The sequence below is a fragment of the Varroa jacobsoni genome, unplaced genomic scaffold (genome assembly GCF_002532875.2).
Source record: "Varroa jacobsoni isolate VJ856 unplaced genomic scaffold, vjacob_1.0 scaffold_667, whole genome shotgun sequence".
NCBI classification, from domain to species: Eukaryota; Metazoa; Arthropoda; class Arachnida; order Mesostigmata; family Varroidae; genus Varroa; species Varroa jacobsoni.
In genome coordinates this window covers 74,907-96,371 of record NW_019213569.1, presented here as the reverse complement: position 1 = coordinate 96,371, position 21,465 = coordinate 74,907, and the positions used below count along the sequence as shown (strand labels likewise).

Here is a 21,465-nt window from a genome sequence, read left to right as displayed (position 1 = left end):
ATGCATGTCATAATATACAATATAAAAATTCAATTTTATTCTAAATTAAATCTATTATCTAGGCAATTCTCGCGGCCCTTCGTAGCATACTAAAATGGATAGATGCTCACTAAACGAACAAAAACTCGTTAGCCATCATGCCATACCGGAATAGCGTCATCGTAAGTTATCATTACTTTAATTATATTGTTGTTTACTCGAATATACACACTTGCACCCCACAGAATTTAGGAATCTACCTGTTATGACTAATGCTTGTGATAAGTACGATTCCCATTTAAGCCAACACATGCTACCAGTTTGCAATCTTTCTTCCGTTCTGGCACCATTTTAAATAATGTTATAGCGACATCTCGTCTTTTTGCATCACTTTAGATCTTTTAATCTGCGCAAACTTAGTTCGAATCCTGGCTATACCATTTCACTTTCCTTCTACAAATCCTCAATATGTGAAGTCCCGATAGTAATCTCAATCGAGATTGATATTGTGGTAGAACGTATATAAGCCATTGCTAGCATTTTAGCACCCATGATCAAGCGCCAGTTTGACCTCGATTCGTGCAGCTTCTTCAGCCTATTTCATCATTGTTTGCGCCCATCACTCTATACAAGTTAGGTTAGGGCTTTGGACGTAGCTGTTCCAACGAGGCCTGTGGGATGCGGAAATGATAGAGTCGCTTGTAGCTATTATTTGTGAATCACAACGGTGGCTTGCACTTTCTGTGTCTTCGTTTCCGTAGGGGAGGAGGGGGGCCTCGCTGAGTATGGAGGCGACTGCCACTGGCGAACCCGCTATAATAATGATTACCTCTGCTGTTATGAGTACAATACCGTTGACTCGGGGCGGGCGGCCAAACAAGCGAGGCTAAACCACGAGTATTCCCAACGCACCATCTCGGGTATACTGTCTCACACGGTTTGAAACTTTGGGTGAGTCCAGTCAGCGCCTCGATCAGAGTACTCGGCCGAAGGGAGTAAACTTCATTCGGTGGAAAGCGAGCTTTGTAACTGATAATCATCTTCAAATCATCGTTTACATCTAGCCGAATGGTCGTCCCTGTCGTCGAAACAAGGTCCCTAATTAAAATTTAATTACACATAGCAGGTTACAGCACATATGCTTCTGAGGTTTACAACGGGTATAAACAGGATACGTATAAGCTTCTAAGAGAATACAGATGAGGAGGATAAAATTAGGAAGAAATAGTAAACGCTCTTCGCTAAGCCTGTGGAACTTAGGTGCCACGTAGCAAACATGCTGATCTCGTTGCACTCCATTCCATGACAAACAATAACGGAAAGTATTCTTGTTAAGCGCACATTACGATAAGCGTGTTCGTTTAAAATTCTGTGCAAAAGCAAGAGAAAAAAGCAAGAGCTCATCGGTAATACTGAGTTTCACAATCATGTTGTAGAATGTTGTTCTTGTTAGCAGCTATCAAGCTGTGTCTATATTGTCGCAAGCGGTTTGAAAGAGCTAAGAAATCGAAACAAGAACTCATGCATTTTCCATTGCGTTGTTTTTGGCTACACGTTGGAATCGATAACTTACTAACGCAGAAACTATTCCCGATCAGCAAGTACTCTTTACTTGAAAGTCAATTCCAAAGAGTTTTTTTTTTCTATCTGACTAGTGATTAATCAGGTCTGTGTTAAGAAGTCAATTCACCGACAGTCAGGTCAACTAGGTACGCAACAGTGTCCAGTGACCATGTAACACACTGTTCATCGCCACAGTACGAGCAGAACGAGGAAGAGCAGGACAAAGAAGCAGTGATTTTACAGTAGGTTTAAAAGATAGATTTACAGCTACTCAGGTGTATACTTCTATGTAAAGAAGTATAAGTCGACCTTTTCAAAATTGCCTCTTCTATCTTTTGTACACTTTCTCCGTAAAAAATAAATTTTAAGTTTTGTTCCTTTCATCCTAATGCTCACTTTTTTACCGCATATAATTTGGTTTTAACAAATGTCCGAGCACTACATACAACAACTCACACAAAGCAGAATACAAGCATTACTAGTAAAACTAACCTACAGAGCCTTATCTTTAGTTATCAGAAATAGATGTTTGTAGTATTAATAGTTGATGACTGTCGCTTAAAGCTTGCTTTCGCAAACCTATGACCGCCCGTATGAAGATACACAACATTAGAAGGGTAAGAACACCTTTTTCTTCTTAAAATAGATTGACTACACGCTCATACTACTGCTGCAAAACTGACGGCATGATGAGAACTTGTTAGCACTGCCGGAGTAACGACGACACGTACCGACCGATTGAGTTGGATATTCAGCTAGTCGTTCCCGTTTAAACTGATAGCGAAGGCGACGCCCTGACATATGGCTAGACGTTCGGGTGAAAGGTCGTGAGAGTTTCAACGGAGGCGAGATAAAGTGACGCTGCGGGTTTGAACGACGCACCTAGGACGTCACCGGAGCGCAAGTTTAAGGCCTCTTTTCGAGAACAAAAGAATGGTCCACGGTCGTTTCCCGTCGAGGTCTTTGGTAAACGCTACGAAGTGAGGATTTTGATTGAAGAACAAGAAAGTGTCCAGTGGATAGCTCCTTGCCTGATCATGATGACAAACACCTCCATGCGGATTAGGTAAAAATCCTATTTAGTAAGATCTCATATTGTTTGAGGTGCAAAGAACACTGGTTGGCGAGTGATAAAGCTTTACGATAGGACTCTTGCAAACTTTGAAAAGTCGCAAAGAATAAAATTTAGGATGTCAAGGGATGCAGTGGAAGCTGCGCATATCGGCGACGGCTGGAAGTGATGAACCTTGTGAAATGTTCCTGTTGCAACTGACTTCAGTCTAACACAGGCTAAATTGAACTGGTCATTTCTACTTCGGGATATTCAGATTTTCGAGTACACGGGGAGTCAGGGCGGCGGCAAAAACTGGGAGACCTGGCGAGTACGTTTCGTATGCTTGCTTTGGTTAGACGTACCCTTCCACCATGGCACGAAGGTAAAATAAATGGTCGACGTAGGCGGTAACTGAAGCCGTTGTCTATCTCTTTTGACACAGTGGTAACCTGCGTCTGACAGAGGTGAGGATCTCCCGCAGAGGAATAGAATCAGATGTTGGCGTCATATATCAGTTTCGAGTTTTTATGTATAGTATTCTTCCACCTGAGCACCGCTTTATACAGCTGACGCCCAACTGCATGAAACGACGTGAAGTTTACGCCCGGTTTTAAATATTCACCACCTAAGTATACATATACCTAAATGTAATAGGCGCTACCATTCGTCTTTGCACCAGGGCACACCGGGTCTACTGAAATAACAGAATAATCCACTGAGCAGAATTATCTACCTGCTGATAATAATATTTTCGCCAAATACAGCAAAGGCTGAGTGTCAATCCTAAACCGGTCGTTTTGTCAACGTCGCTCAAAGTATAGCGCCTTATTTAGAAAGAAGAAGACTTCAGAGAATTACAACGGTCCCAAGGGTATTGAAACTATTAATTATACGATTTGATGCACTTGTTGTAGACAAATGCTAAATGAAACTGCCGGGTCCACCTTTTCATCAATATAATTACCGTGTCGAGCGGCACAGATACACTGTCGTTGCATCCCCAGTTGACTACTTCATTTTCTGTAACGATGATAAGTATCAGCCAACAGTTTTCGGCTATTTTTCCAAACAAACAACGAGATCAATACCACAACAACAAGCGATGGATGCGTGATTGATATGCGAATGGGAATGTTCCTCCTTCAATGAGTGAATGCGTGCTTCGTCGGAATACGTCTCACGGAAATTCAACAATATCTGTGCAGAATCTAGCAGACAGGCCTAGTTCCTTTGTTCGCCTTTTGTGAAAACACCAATCTCACAACGTTTCCAATGACGCGTAAGTAAAAACCCTGCCTGCAGTGCCCTTAAAGGATTATGGCGCTAATCTCGTTTGTTTATTAACCTTACAAAGTTTTACTGGTTTCCTCGAAAGGAAGCTATCAATACGCTTACAAGCATATTTAGTTTCGTCGATCCGTCAGCTTTATATTCGTCATATATGAATCTCGTCAGCAATGCACCGTTTAATTGATTTTTCAATGTACGATAATCTATACAGATGACCAGTCATTTCGAAACTATGCGGATTATTAATTGCTTACGATGCCATAATTGTATAGGCTCTTGGTTACTGGTTATACCACCAGTTGAGTTCAATTCTATTCTACACATATACTCGATTTGTTATGCTCACTGCAAAATATTTTTGCTACAAATGATGTCCCAAAAAGATGTTTCGCATTCATTATATCCAAGTAATCGCGCACGACTATTAGGATTACGGGAGTCCTTTTATTCATCTCGTCGATGAGTCTACTGCATAGTCCTTAATCTGTATATTATTCCTGCTTTTGAATCAAATTGCTCAGAATTGGCGAATGGTCATCTGTCCCTGGAGTTCCTCCAAGGAGCGGCTATTTGGGCTAGGTCTGCGAATACTTTGTCGCCATCTGGCTAGATGATCGCAGTGATTATTTTAATATACGGTCTCTAGACATACCTCATGTTTGTGGCCAGTGCTTTGGGCTCACCTTCAGCAAAAACACAAAAGAATGAGAAAACGTTTAAAGTAAATGTGAATATATGGCACCGACATCTAATAGCCGTGATGTGTTTTATGCTCTAAATGCAGTTAGATATAAAAGTTCCATAACAAACTTCTATCTACATCAACGAACTGAGACATTCGAACAGTAACGGCCCTGTCCTATAGCAACTAACGGATAGCTGTTGGTCAAAAAAGAAATTTACAGTTCCTACTTTTAATAAGTTGTTTCTGTACAACGCACTCATTTAGAAATGGGATTTTATTTCCGGTCGTATCTTGAGAGCCTATCATAGTCAAGGACCTACCAATTAGAGCTTTGCCAAACAAAGAAAGTCGGCCACATCTATTGTCTTGGCTGGCCTTCCGCACCAAGAGCAAAGTTTATGAATTTTTTAAATTAGGGTTGGAATCTCTACCAAAGGGCGAATTGTATCACGAACCTCTCGATTGTTTAATCTATTCCACGGTCCTGATCTCCAGAACAAAATACGTTTTTGTTTTCTTTGTCTTACTTAACTCACATAATTACAGAAATCTTGGAGCTGTTACTACCAAAAAAACCACCGAAAGTCTGTGAATTCTTACTTGCGCAGCGGCCATCTGCTTGAGTAGCACTATCATTAATTATGAACATTGAATATAACATACGATAGATTTAAGGCTGTGTATCAGATTCGTCAAAGGCATTCACCGGAATGATTCTGTCGTCATTTCATCGTTAGGAAGAAGGGTTGGCAGTGTATTGTACAAATGATCTGTATTTGCTTTTGTTAGGGTCGTTTTTGAGGTGTGCCTTCTTTATAATTATAATCAGTATTATTATAAAAAAAAATAATAATGCGAACTTAAAACCTGTGCAGCAATATTTGAAATATTAGGTCATTTTATTTGTTCGCTTTGCAAATAAATTACCTTACATATGTTTTTTTTTTATAGAGCGAAAGGCCGAAAAGATATTAATTGAGACTGGAGAAACAACAGGTTTCGATGAAAACTTCGGTATCTCAGATCTTCAGCCCGTTGAGGAGACTGACAGTTTCAGCCCAAATGTCCCTGAAATACAGAATGCTCCATCAGCTGAAAGTCCTTCGTCCGAATCGCCGGCAAAAAAAACTGCCGAAATGGGCGCCGTGGCTGCGGGGTTGGTATACTTTGTGATAGCGGATACTGCGTTACAAAAAAAATGTTTATTGATTTTACTCCTCTTGGATAATCTTGCTAATTCTCTATCTCTCTAAAACTTTTAAAGCTGCACGAAAAAATACAACAATTTAGGTACGCAGATTAATGAAAAGGGTAATCAGCTATAGATCGAACTTAAGGTTTCCGGAATTCTAAAATCTGATCCTTTTTATTACCAAGCCTATAGTTACTTTAATATATATTTCATATAAAATAGAAATTTTTCAATGACTGTAAACCAGATCTATTTGTTTAGGTGATATTTTGCTTTTATATCAAAAACTGATTCTATTAAATTAATTTACGGACCTACAGAAATTATATTCAACGGAACTTCTGCGACGTCTCTTTGGAACTTCGCATACATTGTCCAGTTCAAGTTTAATTTATTTGTGTATTTTATAGACGTTATCAGTTATTGACTGTTTTACACGCGATAAAAAATGTACACACAACCGGTCTATTATGGCCTAATAGACCGGTTGTGTGTGCATTTTTTATGTATTCACATTTCCAAGGGGAGATGGCTTGTTTTCGCTGCGCCCGTCAAATCTAGCTTATTCGAAGTAGTGCCTTTAACACCTGATTGTATATGCTAATGCCACCTAAAATATGCAGACGGTCGCACATAGTCGCCCGTGATGTGGCTGTCGTCACACGTAATGTATCTAGCAAGTTATGTAGTTTTTGATATCCACGAGGTCTAGGGGAAGCCAAGATTGCATACGTTTGTATTGATCTGTGCAACGTTTGTAAACAATCATTCGAATTGTTATTTATTTCAATAATTGTGGAGGTTCTATTCAGTGGACTATTTTCTGGCTATTTCATGATGTGACCCACCTTTCCTCCAAAGTAGTTCCTTCTAAACTCGTGATTTAAAACAATGAAATCGATAGCGGTTCCGGCCGCCGCGCCGAAACCCAATGGTCGACAGGTCGTATGGCCCATAGACCACACGATGAGATCAGGTAAAATTCCTGTGACCTCTTTAAATTTATAGGAAAATTAAAGCCTATCCTTGTTAATATTTACCCAGTCAATTCACGCAATAGCATGCTCCGTCGGGTATATGCTGAGTAGGATTTTTGAGGGATTTCAGCTTTGACACACCGGCACGTATACATCGATTGCCTTTTTATACTGCTAAGTCATTCACTGTTTAATAATTCTAGGCAAAAGTTCAACAAAAAGATGTATATCATCGGTGGTGTCGTTGTGGTCATTATCATCGCTGTTGTAGTATTCCTATTTATCGGGGGGTCGTCAAAGAAAACGGAGCCTAAATCTACTAGGCCACTTCGGCCTTCCGGACACGTAGGCGCCTGCGCAATCGTGAAAATGAACGACACTGACGGCGTTTTAATGATGCAGCATAATGTTTCTATAATTGAAAGTGAACTTAAGAAGCCAAATATAGAAGGCCTGGTCTACGAGGTGCGTTTTTTGCTACTATCCTCGTTAAGTTTACTCGAAGCTCTATCTGGATATTTAATAAACTATGTAGGGAGAACGGGTCTGGTTCAGGAAGATAATTGACCATCAATCTGGGGTGAGTATTTTAGAAGCAATGGGTCTCCGTCCACGCGTCTGCAATTTTTTTCAGTGAATTAGGTAATAATAATCGCCACAAATCGAATCCTCATAATAGTCAATACAATCTTTATAATATCAGCCTCCACTTAATTTCGCTAGCAGGAGAAGTCAATATATCGCCAACATATTCACTGACGTCTCTTCCTGGAAAAATTGGACGAGAACAGGTACCAAGCGACGTTGTTCATAAGTGATTTAGATAGCTCTACTTACTAGAGAACCTCAGTGGGTTGACGTACCGAGAAAGACCGCGTTATGGCCCACCTGACGTGGGCACACACAATCTAACGCCGCAGCCATTGATTTATAGCATTCGCCCCAAAAAGAAATACGCTGTAGTATAACAAATAGGACGAGAACTGCAGGCGGAACCTACGTAAGGTTAGATTCTAACTTATTGCTGAAGGTAATTCAAGGAAGTGCTTTTTGTCATTTGTATATTTTTCTGCGTACGAACTTCTTTCCAAGAAGTTACATTATAACATGCACAATGTTCAGTCTTACAGCGTTTAGCGCGTCAATAAAATACAGATCTGCTTTTTTGAAAAAAATATGTTTAAACATACAAGCAATTCATTTTATCGTTATTCACACCCCTAGAAACCAAGGATCCTGCACAGTTTCTTTAAATGGTAGATGAAGATAATCGTTTTCACACACCGTCACTAACGTCCCTAACACAACGTTGTGTGTAACACCCAAAAGTTACTGCTTGATTCTCTCGGAAACCATTTAAATCGGTTGAAACAATACGCGAAGAAGCACAGCACAAGAAGACACTACAGTCACACACGTCACTTCTTGTACACATGCAGCACGCCGCTACGTCTAACTGCCGTTATATATCTGTTGTGTACTTTTAATAGTATGCCGCAAAAATGTCGGTACCTCAAGAAAGCGCCGAAGAGAAAGACGGGACGAACTTCATAGCTTTCGTATTTCCGTCAACTGCAAAAACCAGCACGATCATATATCGTTTTGGAAGCTGCTCTTCGGGCAAAACCCTACCAATCGTTGAACACGAATTCGGCGCTGGGAACATGCCAAAGTAATTACCATCAATTTGTTTTTCAGCATACACCAGCAATAAAACAAAAAAAAAATAACATAGATCAATATTGAAAGCCAGTGTAGAGTTAAATTAGTTACGGCCTTTCCATTAATTTAGCTATTTAGGTGGATAATTGCAAGGCGCATACATTGACTTAAACTGCACCGTAATTATTCTTTTTTTCGCACTTTGTTAACAGAAACACCGGTCCGTTTATCGATATCGAACCTGTTATTTAATTTCAGCCGTGAAGCTTTGGAAGGAGTTGTTCCAAAGGCTAAACAGAGTGGCAACTTTGACTGCACACTTGAGTCACTCCCGATTGACGGAGCTAATCAGAAGGTGTTAACGTTGACTATGTTAGCTGAGTTCGACTTTCTCCATAAGAAATTCCAGGTGAAAAAGTGCGCCTCGACATATAGCTCCTGTGCGACAGTATATTCCATAGCGGTAAGTGAAAAGGGACAGAACGTTTAGCCAGTGTATCTCCACTATAACGTTAAACCTGTATTGCATCTAAAAGGGGGTTTTATATTTACTGTAGACAAATTAACTTACATGACAAGTACCTGTCGCGTTTTGCTGCTGCTGCAGGGTCTGCACAAATTGTCCTCCCTATTGTTTTTCATACATTATGAACTTCAGATTTGACTTCGTGCTGCAGCAAAGGGACATCATATAAACGCAATTTTCCAATTTCTAAAGTATTCTTTCTAGTATAAAATCTCTCGTAATAAAATGTCCCAATACTTAACAAGACAGCTATGCAGTCTTGTTAAGTACTGATGACTTACTATTTATTCGCTGTTTGTAAATATTACTGTTTCTTATCTTGGCTTGAAAGTTATGTTGACTAAAATGAGATAACTACAGTGAAAAAAGTAAGTAAATGTAATTACTAGGAGAAAATTTTGGCGATTTTTTTTTCCTTTAACGGTCTCATTGAACTTTAAGATTACGTGTGACGATAGTTTTTTTTCTACACCTTGCAGGATTCGGGTTTAAAGCCGCAGGAAAATATGCCCATCCTTATAATCCCATCATGGAAGGAAGTCAAGTACTTCCCCCACAAAGGCAAGCCCATGGACCTAGCAGGTTATGGGTCCCCGCTTCAAGACACTCCTATAAAGATACTTCGATCTGAAATCACCGACTGCATAGAACGATATAAAGAAGCTGACGGTACGACTAAAGCCAAGATTCTCTAAAGTTTATTCGAGCTTCTTGACTTGCAAACGTCCCTTCGAGCCGAATTCGCATTTGACAAACAGTTACGACAACGGTGAGCAGCGGGACGATGATACCGTCACATGAGGTGCAGAGCGGATCATTTGGTGTTTACATATTTTATCTCCGAAATATCCATTCATGTTACCTTGACATAATTGTGTATATAACCATCCATTTTGTACTGATTTCATCATGGATTTGCATCAGCGAGGACGCGCGCCGGATAACGCAAGTGAAAGCTAAGAGCTGGAGAAGCGATGCCCACTAATGTAATAGTTTTCCGTTTAAATGACGCACCTATGTATGTTCTAATAAAGCCACTAATTGGTATATGTGCGAACTCTAACAAAATACACATGGAAGGAGGCGTGATGGAAATTGAAAATACGGATTGAACTGGGCAGGACGAGAAGGGGTCAAAGCATTTTCCCGCTCACAGTGGGCTGTCAATGAACCGATCATTTTCATGTTGGGGTATTCTGCGTTCGGGGTTTTAGGGGACGCGGGTTATTGAAACTGTTAAATGTGAAAAAAAAACACGATTATGTCAGGACAAGAGAAAGGTAAATCGAGTGGCTCGACAAATTAAATGGAAACGGAAGCGATAAATTGACCTGTCCTTTCGAACAGTTGTCGTCTACGTCGTCTGATAAAAAAAGAAGAGTTCTACGTAAATAAATAGGGTATGACGTCATCATCTGGATGCCAGGCATTCCGGGTTAGGGATGCGGTACAACAAAGGCGCTCGACACGGAATCTTGTCTTCACTACGTATGTTGTTTTTAACCAAAAGTATATCTTATTGTGTTTCTAACATATCTCATTTGTATGTTCTTAGAATATTTACTATAATATACGAGATTAGTTGAGATTTTGAATAACTAGCAATCTATGGTAATAATGCCTGGTGAACGCATAGAACAAGAGATTATATATTATAAAGTTAGAAGAGAGAGAGAGAGAGAGAGATGTGAAGCCGGACTCCTCATACGCCTGCATTTTCGTCACTGTGATCGTTGCGGCACCACGTAGATTCTCGTCATGCAACCTAAGTGCTTTAGCTTTTTTTTTCACTCATCTTAGCCGCTTAATCAGAAGTATCTTCATTATCTCCTCCTGAATAGCCTGAAGCGTAATTGAGCCGCAAGCGATGAACCAGGACCTATGAAACCGCAGCGGATAACAACTTCACTAAATTACCGAGCAGACGCTATTAGCTTTTCCATCTGTGCATTTGCATAGGGCGATGCCCCGCCAGTTTAGACACATTGATTCACTCATGTGACGGCCCGCAATTATCATAGATTTTATTCACTTAATTTTGATTTCGCTTAGTACAAACTTTTCATTCATTACAGTTACGATTCGACCTAAGAGTAAGTTGCTATCGTATCGTGAAGGCAAAGAGCAACAATCGTCTTTTCGTTGCCATCGTGCGACACGCCGTTGTCCATTTTTTACCTTATGAATTTAGCCGAGGTGAACGAGCGCGGTATTTTTACATACCCCAATGTTGAGTGCTAACGTCCGTGAACTTCAGCCCGCTCTTATTACAGCTTGAGTTTTAATAGCTCAGTTCCGAAATTTCCTTTTTTAGTGCAATTTTCCTGCCCTGAGAGTACAAGTGCATCTTGAAGACAAAATAAATTGATAACAAAATGCCGCACCATTATAAAGTAACGTCATTTTTAAATATATAATATTGTTTGCAGTTCACTTGGACGACGTATTATAAAAACCATAGACATGGCGCCACATCAGTGTGTGAAGTCATAAAGGGTACACAACAGGCACAGAACTGTCCTACTTTGGGTGGTTCGTTGTCATCATCGAAGTAATAGTGTTTGTTTAGTGGTGACAACTTTCGACGAATGTTTAGTCCTCAGCGTCTTGCAAACGTTAGAGCAGCGTGATTTGGTAACGAATATATTCTCTCTTACCAACCAATAACGGTAGTTTAAATCTGTGTTACAAAGAACAACGACAAGACTGTCAAAAAGAAAAAATGACAGAATACTAGTTCCACACACTGCTAATACAATTTTTCGACCGTCGCATGGTTCCGTGATGATTGTTTGCTTACGAAATTTAAAGATATCTGAGGTAACCTAGATTGTAAGCTGCGCATAAACACGAATCGTTTTAAGCCCTGGTAGGAGTCAGCTGTTTACTCAGCAATTAATTCATAGTGATCGTACTGATTTAATAGAGCAAGGTACTTGTGATAACTTAGTGGGTAACGTACTTTGCCTGCTAATCTTAGAGACACATGCTGGTCTGGGTCTGAATCCGGGTGTACACATACTTGATAGTGTGCGAAGCCAGCGGTACCTAGTGGCGATGTTGGACGTAAAATTTGAGACAACTAGGTCTTCTGAAGGAAGCCCAAATACATCCAACAAACCCCGCTATACCGTCTTCCAAGCAATACAGGAAAGTGATGCGGAAGATTTATCCACACAACAGAACAGCTGATGGGTTTAACGCCTTGATCGTGCAGCCCTTCAGATTAGATAGATTTCCGCATTCGCTTCACAACAAATTATAGCTAACGAAGTGGTAAGTCCAAAGAAGCAGTGAGATGACATTAACAAGGGTTCACAAAAGATGGACGGACATATCACTATATGGAAATGCTCCTTCCCCTGCTAGTTGCTATGCGCGCTCGCTAAATCAGCGTCATGGCAACGCACTCGTAAATGTGTATATGACGAAGATTCGGTCGTCCTGTTCAACAAAAAACAGACATTGTTGACTCTAAAGCCTCTGCAGTGTTTGTGGCCTTTAAAATATCTACCTACAGAGCCCCATTTATAATTCCTTGCTCTTATCGCACCCGGTTAATAACGAACGCAGTGTTTATGAAACGGTTAGAACAAATTGTTATTGATCTACGATCAAAAACGCTGCGAACTTCTATTCATATATGGTAATATGGAATTCATATTTGGTAATAACAACTTTGATATTTTGGTGCGTTCGGTAAGAACTGTAGTATACAACGAAAGGGTGAAAATAATTTTCCTTACGAACTGGGCGATCTTTGCTCTTAGCAGTACCTTGACGTAGTATTCTTTATTCCGCACGGTAACGATCTTCATTTTGATTAGTGACAAAAAGCCCTAGCCAATGTAAACACTATGATTTTACTGTTTCTGTCGATAGCGAACATCCTTAGTCGCAGCAGAACCATAACGTAGTGATTATTGTTACTAAACTAGTAGCAGCAATCATTACGTTACTGCAACCATATGTAGCACTTAATCTGCTATTAGAACTGTGACAGGTCTCTGAAAAAGGAAAAACTATTATAACATACATAGTGCATTTAGGTAAGTTGGCCATGTTGTATCTCTATAATATGCAGCAAGTTTCCGTTGCAATTGAGAATCGTACTAATTATAGTTTCGAAGTTCGAAAATTCCGAATTTTCAGAACTGATCAAAAATGATTGCACCGAGTTTTTAATATGAATTTGTCGAAAGCGAGTTTTTCGACCCTTTGAGTGGGTTGATAGCGTTGGAAAAGATAAAACGCAATAGTACGTCAAAAAGTTTTCGGAAGAGGGACGGGCTGATCGCACTGCAGTCGGCTAGATTGGTATCGGTAATAATAAGGTTTTGGTATAGAAACAAAGGTTACATCCACGCTCGAATATTACGCTGTGAACATCTTAAAAGCAAAACTCACGTGCGCACGATCTCAGTAAACCCACGAACACAAATGATCTTTTAATGCCACTACTTCTTAAGATAGAATTTTGAGTAACTATCAATGACCACATTTTCTGACGGAAAAAGCCGTACAGTAAAAAGGTGCTATAAAATTCATGAAGCTTATCGTTGAATATATTTCAAATGCAACTTGACTTATTGGCCGAAATACGTATAGAATTAAAAATCAAATTTTCGTTTTTTATAAATTTTGCTTTCGTAGCTCCAGCCGAGTTTCCCTTGGTTCCTACTGCCGTGTCAGCTGTATCAAACTGATAGCACATTCTGAGATCTTGTTTGAGATCTCTAGCAGTCTTGTTTTTCAAAACAATATTGGATAAGAACAAAAAAAGAACGCGTATAGGCACTCGTTTTAAGATGGTCCTATTCGTCTCGAAATTAGCTTTCCAAAGCAGTTTGGCTTATGTCTTCACCCGTTACTAGACTACGGGGCGTCCGACGAATTGATGAGGGTTGTAGATCCAGTCCTGGGAACTGCTTGTATCTGAAAGCCGGTATGCATAGGTATTTTTATCTCAAGACGGAATCGGCCGCCAACGCTCTAAAAATACTCAGCCATGCCCCCCCTGAACATAGGAACTGCGTGTCAGGAGATCCTCGTGCTCGCAAAGAATTATGGTTCTTATAGTTCGTGCTGGTAGATCACTCAGTGTTATCGATCGTTTGTAGCAATACACTTTAGGCCGTTCACAATGATCCGATATTCTATCCGATAACGTGTTTTTGTTGTTGTCTAACTTTTCATCGCGAGTGTATATAGAAGGCGATTCTTAACCCATTTTTCTCAGTGAACTGCCTTCCTCTAAGAAGAACACTTGTTTCCGATACTTGCCGTAATACTAACCTCACCTGGGTAGTTCGAGAGCATTTCTTCTTAACAATCGAATAAGCGTTTTCGACAGAGCTTTTCTGCACTAACAGTCAATATGTCCTACGCGGAGTGCGTTACATAAAAGTCAAGTCCTTGAGCCCTGACAAAAGCTGGACACTCGAGAGATACAAACGTACAGAAAGGGAAGCTAAAAACAAGTCGTGATGTGCTTGTTTTTCGTGGTAAAAATATGGTATCTCTGAGGTGTCTTCATCTGGCCTACGAATCGACATCTCCTTTCCATTGTTGTTGTTTGAGTAAAACAATTAAACCTCATTTAGACATTCGTATACAAATATCAAGCGATCTCTGAATATTGTTCTATTTAAGTTTAGAGAACAACGATGCGTGCTCTATACAAGACTTCGACTAAACACAACACGTCAGCGAATAGCTATTTTCTTAATACGGCCTTGATGAGATGATTTGGTAAATCCCGATGGGATTAAATTTTAGCCGAGAATCAGAAGATGACGTCAAATGATCTCAGTATGCCTGTAAAACTATTGTAATTGCTCTGTATTGCATTGATAACAAAGCTTTTACTGTTTCTGTCAGCGGTTTTCTAGCGGTACTAACGAAGACTGACTCAGATGTTTCAAACGCTTTGCATGTCACTTCTTTTTCCTTAGTAATTTGCATATGTTGCGGGCATTTTTATCATTTGCTGCATATCTTTAAAGTAAAAAAAAAGTCTCACAATGGCGTTAAGTATTAGTGTGTAGATAGCTAAGTGTTTGCTAAGTGAATTCAGTTACCCTCACATTACCCGGTAAACTATTGGTTACCCTAAAGTGATGATTAGTAACGACCAGCAAATATAACGTATTACAATTAAGTCTTTAAATAGAAATACGAATCAATGGATGATTTTCTCCAAACCAGAAAACCGGGAGCATAATATTCCGGACTGATGAGACAAGAACAGTGGAGGAGAGCTTCGGGATCTCGGATGTTCAACCCGCATATGAAACCGAGAGTATCGGTCCAAACGTCCCTGATATACGGTCTGCGTCGACATTTCACCGTAGGCCAAAACAACTAAGGGACGAGAAACGGCGTGGAACGCAAGCGTAAGTCGCTACTGCCGTACCAATATAAAATTGTATTTCTATCTGAATACTGAGTGGAAATCTGTGAGACTTTTGAAGGACCGCTACAAACTGTATCTTCACATCCGATTGCAGGGATTGGATTAAAGTCGCCTGAATCACTAATGGCCTGCACTTGGCTTCAATGGAGCGATACATCTGAATTCCCTATCACAATTCCAACAGTATTTCACCTATCAAATGTATGCGTCTTATGGTATCACACGCTTCTGCCGGGAACTGGTCTTCAACAGCCATACTATGTTATCTCTGTCATTCAACGACCGCAGCAATCCATCGAGCAATGTTGGCACCTTTGGCCTTAAGATGAAATGAACAAGTGCCAATTGCTTGCATACGAACAAAATCGTGTGTTATTTTGCCTGTTTCATTCAAAGGTCTCGCAGGAGAATACAGCCTGGTTGCCGTTATAGTGGGCGTTGTTACAGCTGCAATTTTATTTTATCAGAGGCACATTGATGGTTAAAATGTTTGATAACCCTAAACTATCTCGGCCTACAGGACACCTAGTCACCTGTACGCTCGTGAAAATGGATAGTAATAACGACACGTTGACTATGACCCATGATGTTTCCATAATCAGAAATGTACTCAAGTAAAAAAAAACGTGGAGGGCATGGTATGAGGTGCGTGTTCATTTATATGGCTATCAAAAACTTTGTCCGTCTTTAATCCATGCTAGAATCTCAATTTTGATATGCGAGCTAGTTGAAAAGGGTATATGGATGTCAGTTTTCAAAACGGGGCCCTTTTTCAAGTTTGGGGTGTGGGGAGATCTTCTGTTCGGTACCTAGAGACGTGTCTAATTTTGTTGTAATAGGAAGATCTCCTAGAATTCATTTATTCAACCACTACATAGAAATTTCACTGACTGGGATTTAGTGTAGGTCTTTACACAGGTATTTAATATAAGGGCGTATTCTGGATCTAGGTAGGGTATAGCTATACAAAATGGTGTAGTATAGAGATATAACTAACTATACGATATCTGAGCATCCAAGAAAATGTGTTATTATTTATTTTTCGCTACTAATGTCTTCAGTAAAATGAACACAATCGGCTACATCGTCGGAGACTGCTTAAGCCTCAGCCACGAAAAACTGACTGTAAACCAGTGTGGATTCCCCTCCAAGCTTGTTTTTTTTACAGATTTTCCTAATATGTCAAAAGTTTCCAACGGTCACTGAACGAAACAAATTGCGCTGATATTTTAGTCGACGTGGAGAAGATACCGAAATAATTATATCTTAGGGCAAAAAATGACGAAGCATAGCGAGGATTTGTGCTATTTCGTTAATTATTCTATTTCCGACTCTTTCGACCAAGTTTTCATTACCGATACACGGAGTAGTTTTTTAATCATGCGGAAATTTATTAAATTCAGTCTGTAGCTACGTTATTAACCTATTGTTTACTTTCAGATATGATCATTGTTGAGAAAATTAAAGTCTTTTTATACTTTATCTCGAAGAAGTTCCCGCTAAGGAATTGGGGCAAGACGCATGTCACCAGTACAACGGTGTATTCCACAGCGTAAGCGAAAACCAGCAGATTATATGGCCTTCTGTCGACTTGGTCACCTAGAGAAGTTTGGTATATGCTAAATCAGCTACTTGCTCTATGAAGTTCAAAGTTACTCGCAGCTACGATTTAGCAGTTCATGCGCCTGCCTTAAGGTCGGTTGTTCCGAAGTGGCTTCACGTGACAAGTCTTTGTGCAACTCTGCTACTTGTGACGTATTGCGTTGTCGTTTGTAGACAATTGAAATTCGTACGCTCTATAGATATGGAAAGCGTAAGTTAATAAGTCATAAATGGTGATATAAAGTTACTGCAATAGGCAATTCGTTATAAGGCTTTTTAATTACACTCTGCAAATGCGAATAGGGACGTTCTGCTACTAGTACGATAGGTGTATAAAGATTCAAAGAAATTGAAACAAATCATATGCTTCTTCTTCTTCTTGAAACATCAATATTCTTGTTCAATATATGGGGACAGAGGCTATAAATAAAGCTTTATATCGACTACTAATGATACTGTGTGGAAGGATCAGCAGTTCATCAACGGGCACAGATAAGGTATAAATCTTTGTTTTGCAGTTCCCTCAAACATACCATTAACTGGAATCGACAGGACTTCATTTTTGTAGAACCGTACCTTCGAGAGACTAGGCCGCGAGGCCTTCGGCAATGAAAGAATTCGTTGCAATGTAATTACAAACTTATTTCGTTTATATGCTGTCCTTAGGAAATTTAGTTATCGAAATCAAAGTTGTATAGACGCGTCTCAAACAAATGTTGACTTTGATGATATCTGATGATTATTTGCAGCGCTAACGTTTCACTGTTTGAACAAATTGGATTGTCCCACATCGCCACGACTTCTCATGCTGTAACTACTGTCTCTTCTTCGGGGATTCGGGTCAGCAGTCGCTATCGGCAACGTTAGTTCCTGGTCATGGATACAAATGCAATATATCGTCCACAAGGAAAAACCCATGGGGCTATCTAGCCGATAGGCTCTACCTGAAACCTCCATGAAAGGCTTAGGTCACAGGTTACCGACTGCTTAGGTAGAGATCATGGGCCGATTGAGACCAAAACTTCACTGCTCAGTTTTTAGTGCGAACGAAGGTCCATCCGTACGTGCGCGGTAAATTGGGCTGAAATGGTGCTACTGGCATGCAACATCATATAATTTCGTACTTACACACCTTACCACAAACTGTTAGCTCATATAATCTAAAATAATTCTGTACATAGTCGTAAATCTTGTATTGATTCTGTGTGGGTTCACTGTATTTATGAGGTCGCGGAAGGCATACTAGGCAGCTAGTGTTCATGAACTGATGAGCTAAAGGCATATCTATGATGTGTTCCTCCGTTGCAGAACCACTGATCATTTGCATATATTATCTATCCTGATGATTTGCTGCACTTAACTAGACAATTTTGTATGTCAGACGTTTTTGTAATCGTCCGTATTCATATCCGATGTATCGTACGTTAGAGAAAACGCGCCAATTGTGCAAATATATTTTGTAACTAAGAAGTGGAAGTTTTAAAGCGTTAGGATTACCGTTTTGAAAACGGTAAGTTAGTTTAAACAGCATCCGTGTACGAAGCCTATTTTTTCTCTTCTGTAGACTTTTACGCTTTATTTCTATAGAAGCTTGCCATCTCCCAAAGGCGTTCCGTGACATCCTTTGTCTTTGTCGCTCTTTCTTCATTATACTGCCTCGTTTTTTGTTCCCGTACTATCTCTGATTCGTGTTATACGCGTCGTTAACCCAGAGTTAAACAATATTGCAGTGCTCTGCGATCTGAAGGAATGATCCCTTACAGTGTAAGCCAGTTGAGTAACCCGTGAGTTATACAGTGCCGCCATCATATGAAGATTTTTCATTCAGTTCCTAATGTAAGTTATATCTCGGGAAACTGTTCAAAGAAGTTGCGCAATAGAGATTCTATGACGATTGAGACTGCGTCGAGCAAGCGTGGGCAGTTCCTCGAAACCGTGCATGAGTTCGACTCCCCAACTGTATTATAGCATTGGAATAGTTAAATTTGTCTTCTTTCCATTCGAAAATACCTTCCCAATAACCAGCAAAGCAGTGAGTTCTTTGAAATATTCCTTATAACAGTGTTTGTAAACCTTTCCTGCGTTCTTTTTTAATCGCTTTGCTGTCCTCTAGAAAAAAATGTTGATGTTTACTTCTTTTTAACGAACTTCATGAACTTAGAAATAGCCTTTATCAGCCAGCGCCTATCCGTAGTGCTCACTGCGTTCGTTTTTAATGTTGAATATATAGCACTAGCCCAAGGCTAAGATTTGTTTTGGGCTTTATGGAACTCACCAAACCCATCGAAATATCAATTTGTTGTATGATTTTTTTTCTTTAATAAGTATAGGACTCCCACATGACCGTGAGCAAATACTTTAGTAATTCATCCTTCGGATTAGTACGTATGAAACAAAAAAAAAAGGTACGGTTCACCTGTTCAGTGTCTTATTAGTACTGATCTATTTGTCGTCAACTAATAAAACGGCATGAATCTTTTCTTATTCGTGGAAGCAATACGTAGGGTTATGTTTGGATTTGTAGATGTAAAAAACTGGCCATTCTTTTTTACACACAATCACTCATTTCTTACACGTTTGGTTGGAAGCGTTAACGACACGTTGGTTTGCGTCTTCATAAATTTAGTTTGACTTTTTCGCCTAGAAAAGGATCCGAGGACGAAACTTTATTTGATAAAAAACATGAGCGCAGATTGAAGTTGGTGATGAAAAATTTGCGGGGCAATACTTTATAAATCTAAGACACAAGAAAAAACTTCCGCGAAGACAAGCACTAGCTGGATATAATAAAAAGTTACACTTAGTATTACTTGCGTGACTTCCAATAGCTCCGACATTGTGTGTCAGACATAAAATTCAACGTTAAAACGTAGAAGTTCTTAGATGGCAATTGCAGAGTGAAACTATTATTTTTACATAATTAGTATATTTAATACTGTTTATTCTGTTTATGTCGGTAAGTACGTCGTTTCATTTAATGTTGCATATACTGATTGTAACTACGTAACATAGTAAAATGTTCTTGATATTTCTATTCTCTCTTCATTCGATTGATAGAAAGGTATCTTTTCGAACCCACAATTGAAATCAATACGTTTTACCTTATTTTTTAGAGTATTGCTATACGGCGTTACCATTTCTACTAGAGTCCAATGTCATGTCTTGCGTATTATAAACCCATAGAGTCATTGAAATACCTCGTTTCAATTTTCTCAATCTTTTATGTGCTTTCCGAGTTTCTCATCATTTCTATTTTCGAACAGTGTATATACTCAAATAGGGCAGTTCGTATGGGGTTTTCTTCTCTGTCAACTAATTCTGCTACTTGCCTCGATAGGTTCCAACTCAATGGCCCTCTGACAATGGAGAGCTTTGGTACGACCGTTGTATGGCACTGTTTAATAAAGTCGGCCTAGCCTTTTGGTTGAATGGCCTTATTAAACCGAGTGAGCATGACTGTTTTTATTAAACGTTATAACATCGTGTTATCTGGCTGGCTGCGAGCACAAGCGACACCATTAACATGAAATTAACAACAATACAATCCGTATACCGTAAATTAAACTAAATTTAAATTTCGCGCGTTTTCGCGCCTATGCGCATCTTCAGTTCTCGCATCTAGCTAAGTTGATTTCACTCGTCACCTATAAATATAGTTTCTATCAGTCTTTTTTTCTCTGAATTTATGAAATTCCCACATTAACTCTATCATTATTAGACAGATACAATGATATCCCACTTGCGGCAATAAACTCAATATTTAAAACAATGTCGCGCACGATAACCATTTCAATAACCGCTAATATCCTCAAGGAGCCTAATACCGAAGTTCTAGTTTTTCTTCAGTCTATATTATCTGCTCAGGAAAAAGACCGAAAATCCAAGCGAATCCGACGGATTTTAAAACCATATTTAAATTAATTTGACCTTCAAATTAGTTGGGCTAGAGTGATAATTTAATGTGCTGCCCACGATTTGCCGCTTTTGGAGCATGGGAAACCCACAGACGAATTTAGGCCGACAGAATACGCAGGTTGAAACCCGTCTTGGATATTTACTTTGCTCAATCTAGGAAGTAATTAAGGTCTGACATTGCGATTAAGTAACCAGGTTATTTTCGATTGCCGTGCCAATAACGAGATAGCGGACTGCATTCATTGTTTCATTTTCAGCGTGTACCTTATAGCAGTAGGTGCCGCTGATGTTCAGTGCAAACGCTATTATCGCCTTACCTCTGGGCCTATTTGTCGCTGACCCCCCGCACTCAACTTCTCCTCAGGGCAATGCCATTTTCTGTTCGGTTGGCCTCAGAGATTGAACCCTGCCTAACCCGTGGGGACCGTATGCCACTAGTGGGTTTTTGCATTTCTAACTGGCCAGGGTTATTACCAAAATAGTCATTTCTTATCCTGCATCCTCAGTATCTGAGTTATGATTCTGTAATGTCAATTTTTGCCGACAGAGCCTTTGGATTCCAAGCTCTGCCTTCTGCGAAAAAAGCCTTCTCGATTGCAGCAATA

General features: G+C 39.7%; 1 protein-coding gene and 1 long non-coding RNA gene across 3 annotated transcripts; one reads left to right on the top strand and one right to left on the bottom strand.

Moving 5' to 3' along the window:
• The first annotated feature begins 3,739 nt into the window (after positions 1-3,739).
• On the top strand, positions 3,740-11,321 carry LOC111262483 (uncharacterized). 2 transcript variants are annotated; one of them, XM_086969144.1, is made up of 6 exons: positions 3,740-3,875; positions 5,523-5,727; positions 6,944-7,205; positions 8,231-8,412; positions 8,661-8,865; positions 9,408-11,321. In XM_086969144.1, exons 1-6 carry the CDS (start codon positions 3,869-3,871, stop codon positions 9,621-9,623), a joined length of 1,077 nt encoding a protein of 358 aa, XP_086825270.1. In that variant the 5' UTR covers positions 3,740-3,868; the 3' UTR covers positions 9,624-11,321. The 2 variants fall into 2 exon arrangements, with proteins under 2 accessions (XP_086825270.1, XP_022692514.1); XM_022836779.2 differs by lacking the exons at positions 3,740-3,875; positions 5,523-5,727 and adding an exon at positions 6,385-6,739 and having other exon boundaries at positions 9,408-10,396.
• Positions 11,322-13,475: 2,154 nt separating this feature from the next.
• On the bottom strand, positions 13,476-15,121 carry LOC147753193 (uncharacterized). The gene is made up of 2 exons (XR_015311927.1): positions 14,224-15,121; positions 13,476-13,863 (listed from the first exon to the last, which is right to left on the bottom strand). It is a non-coding gene; the product is annotated as an uncharacterized LOC147753193 (long non-coding RNA).
• Positions 15,122-21,465: the final 6,344 nt, after the last annotated feature.

Bases quoted from the DNA above. Each gene is read 5' to 3' on its own strand.
- LOC111262483 (XM_086969144.1), top strand. The intron at 7,206-8,230 runs GTGCGTTTTTTG...TACTTTTAATAG, and splicing joins TAGAAGGCCTGGTCTACGAG to TATGCCGCAAAAATGTCGGT. The intron at 8,866-9,407 runs GTAAGTGAAAAG...TACACCTTGCAG, and splicing joins CGACAGTATATTCCATAGCG to GATTCGGGTTTAAAGCCGCA.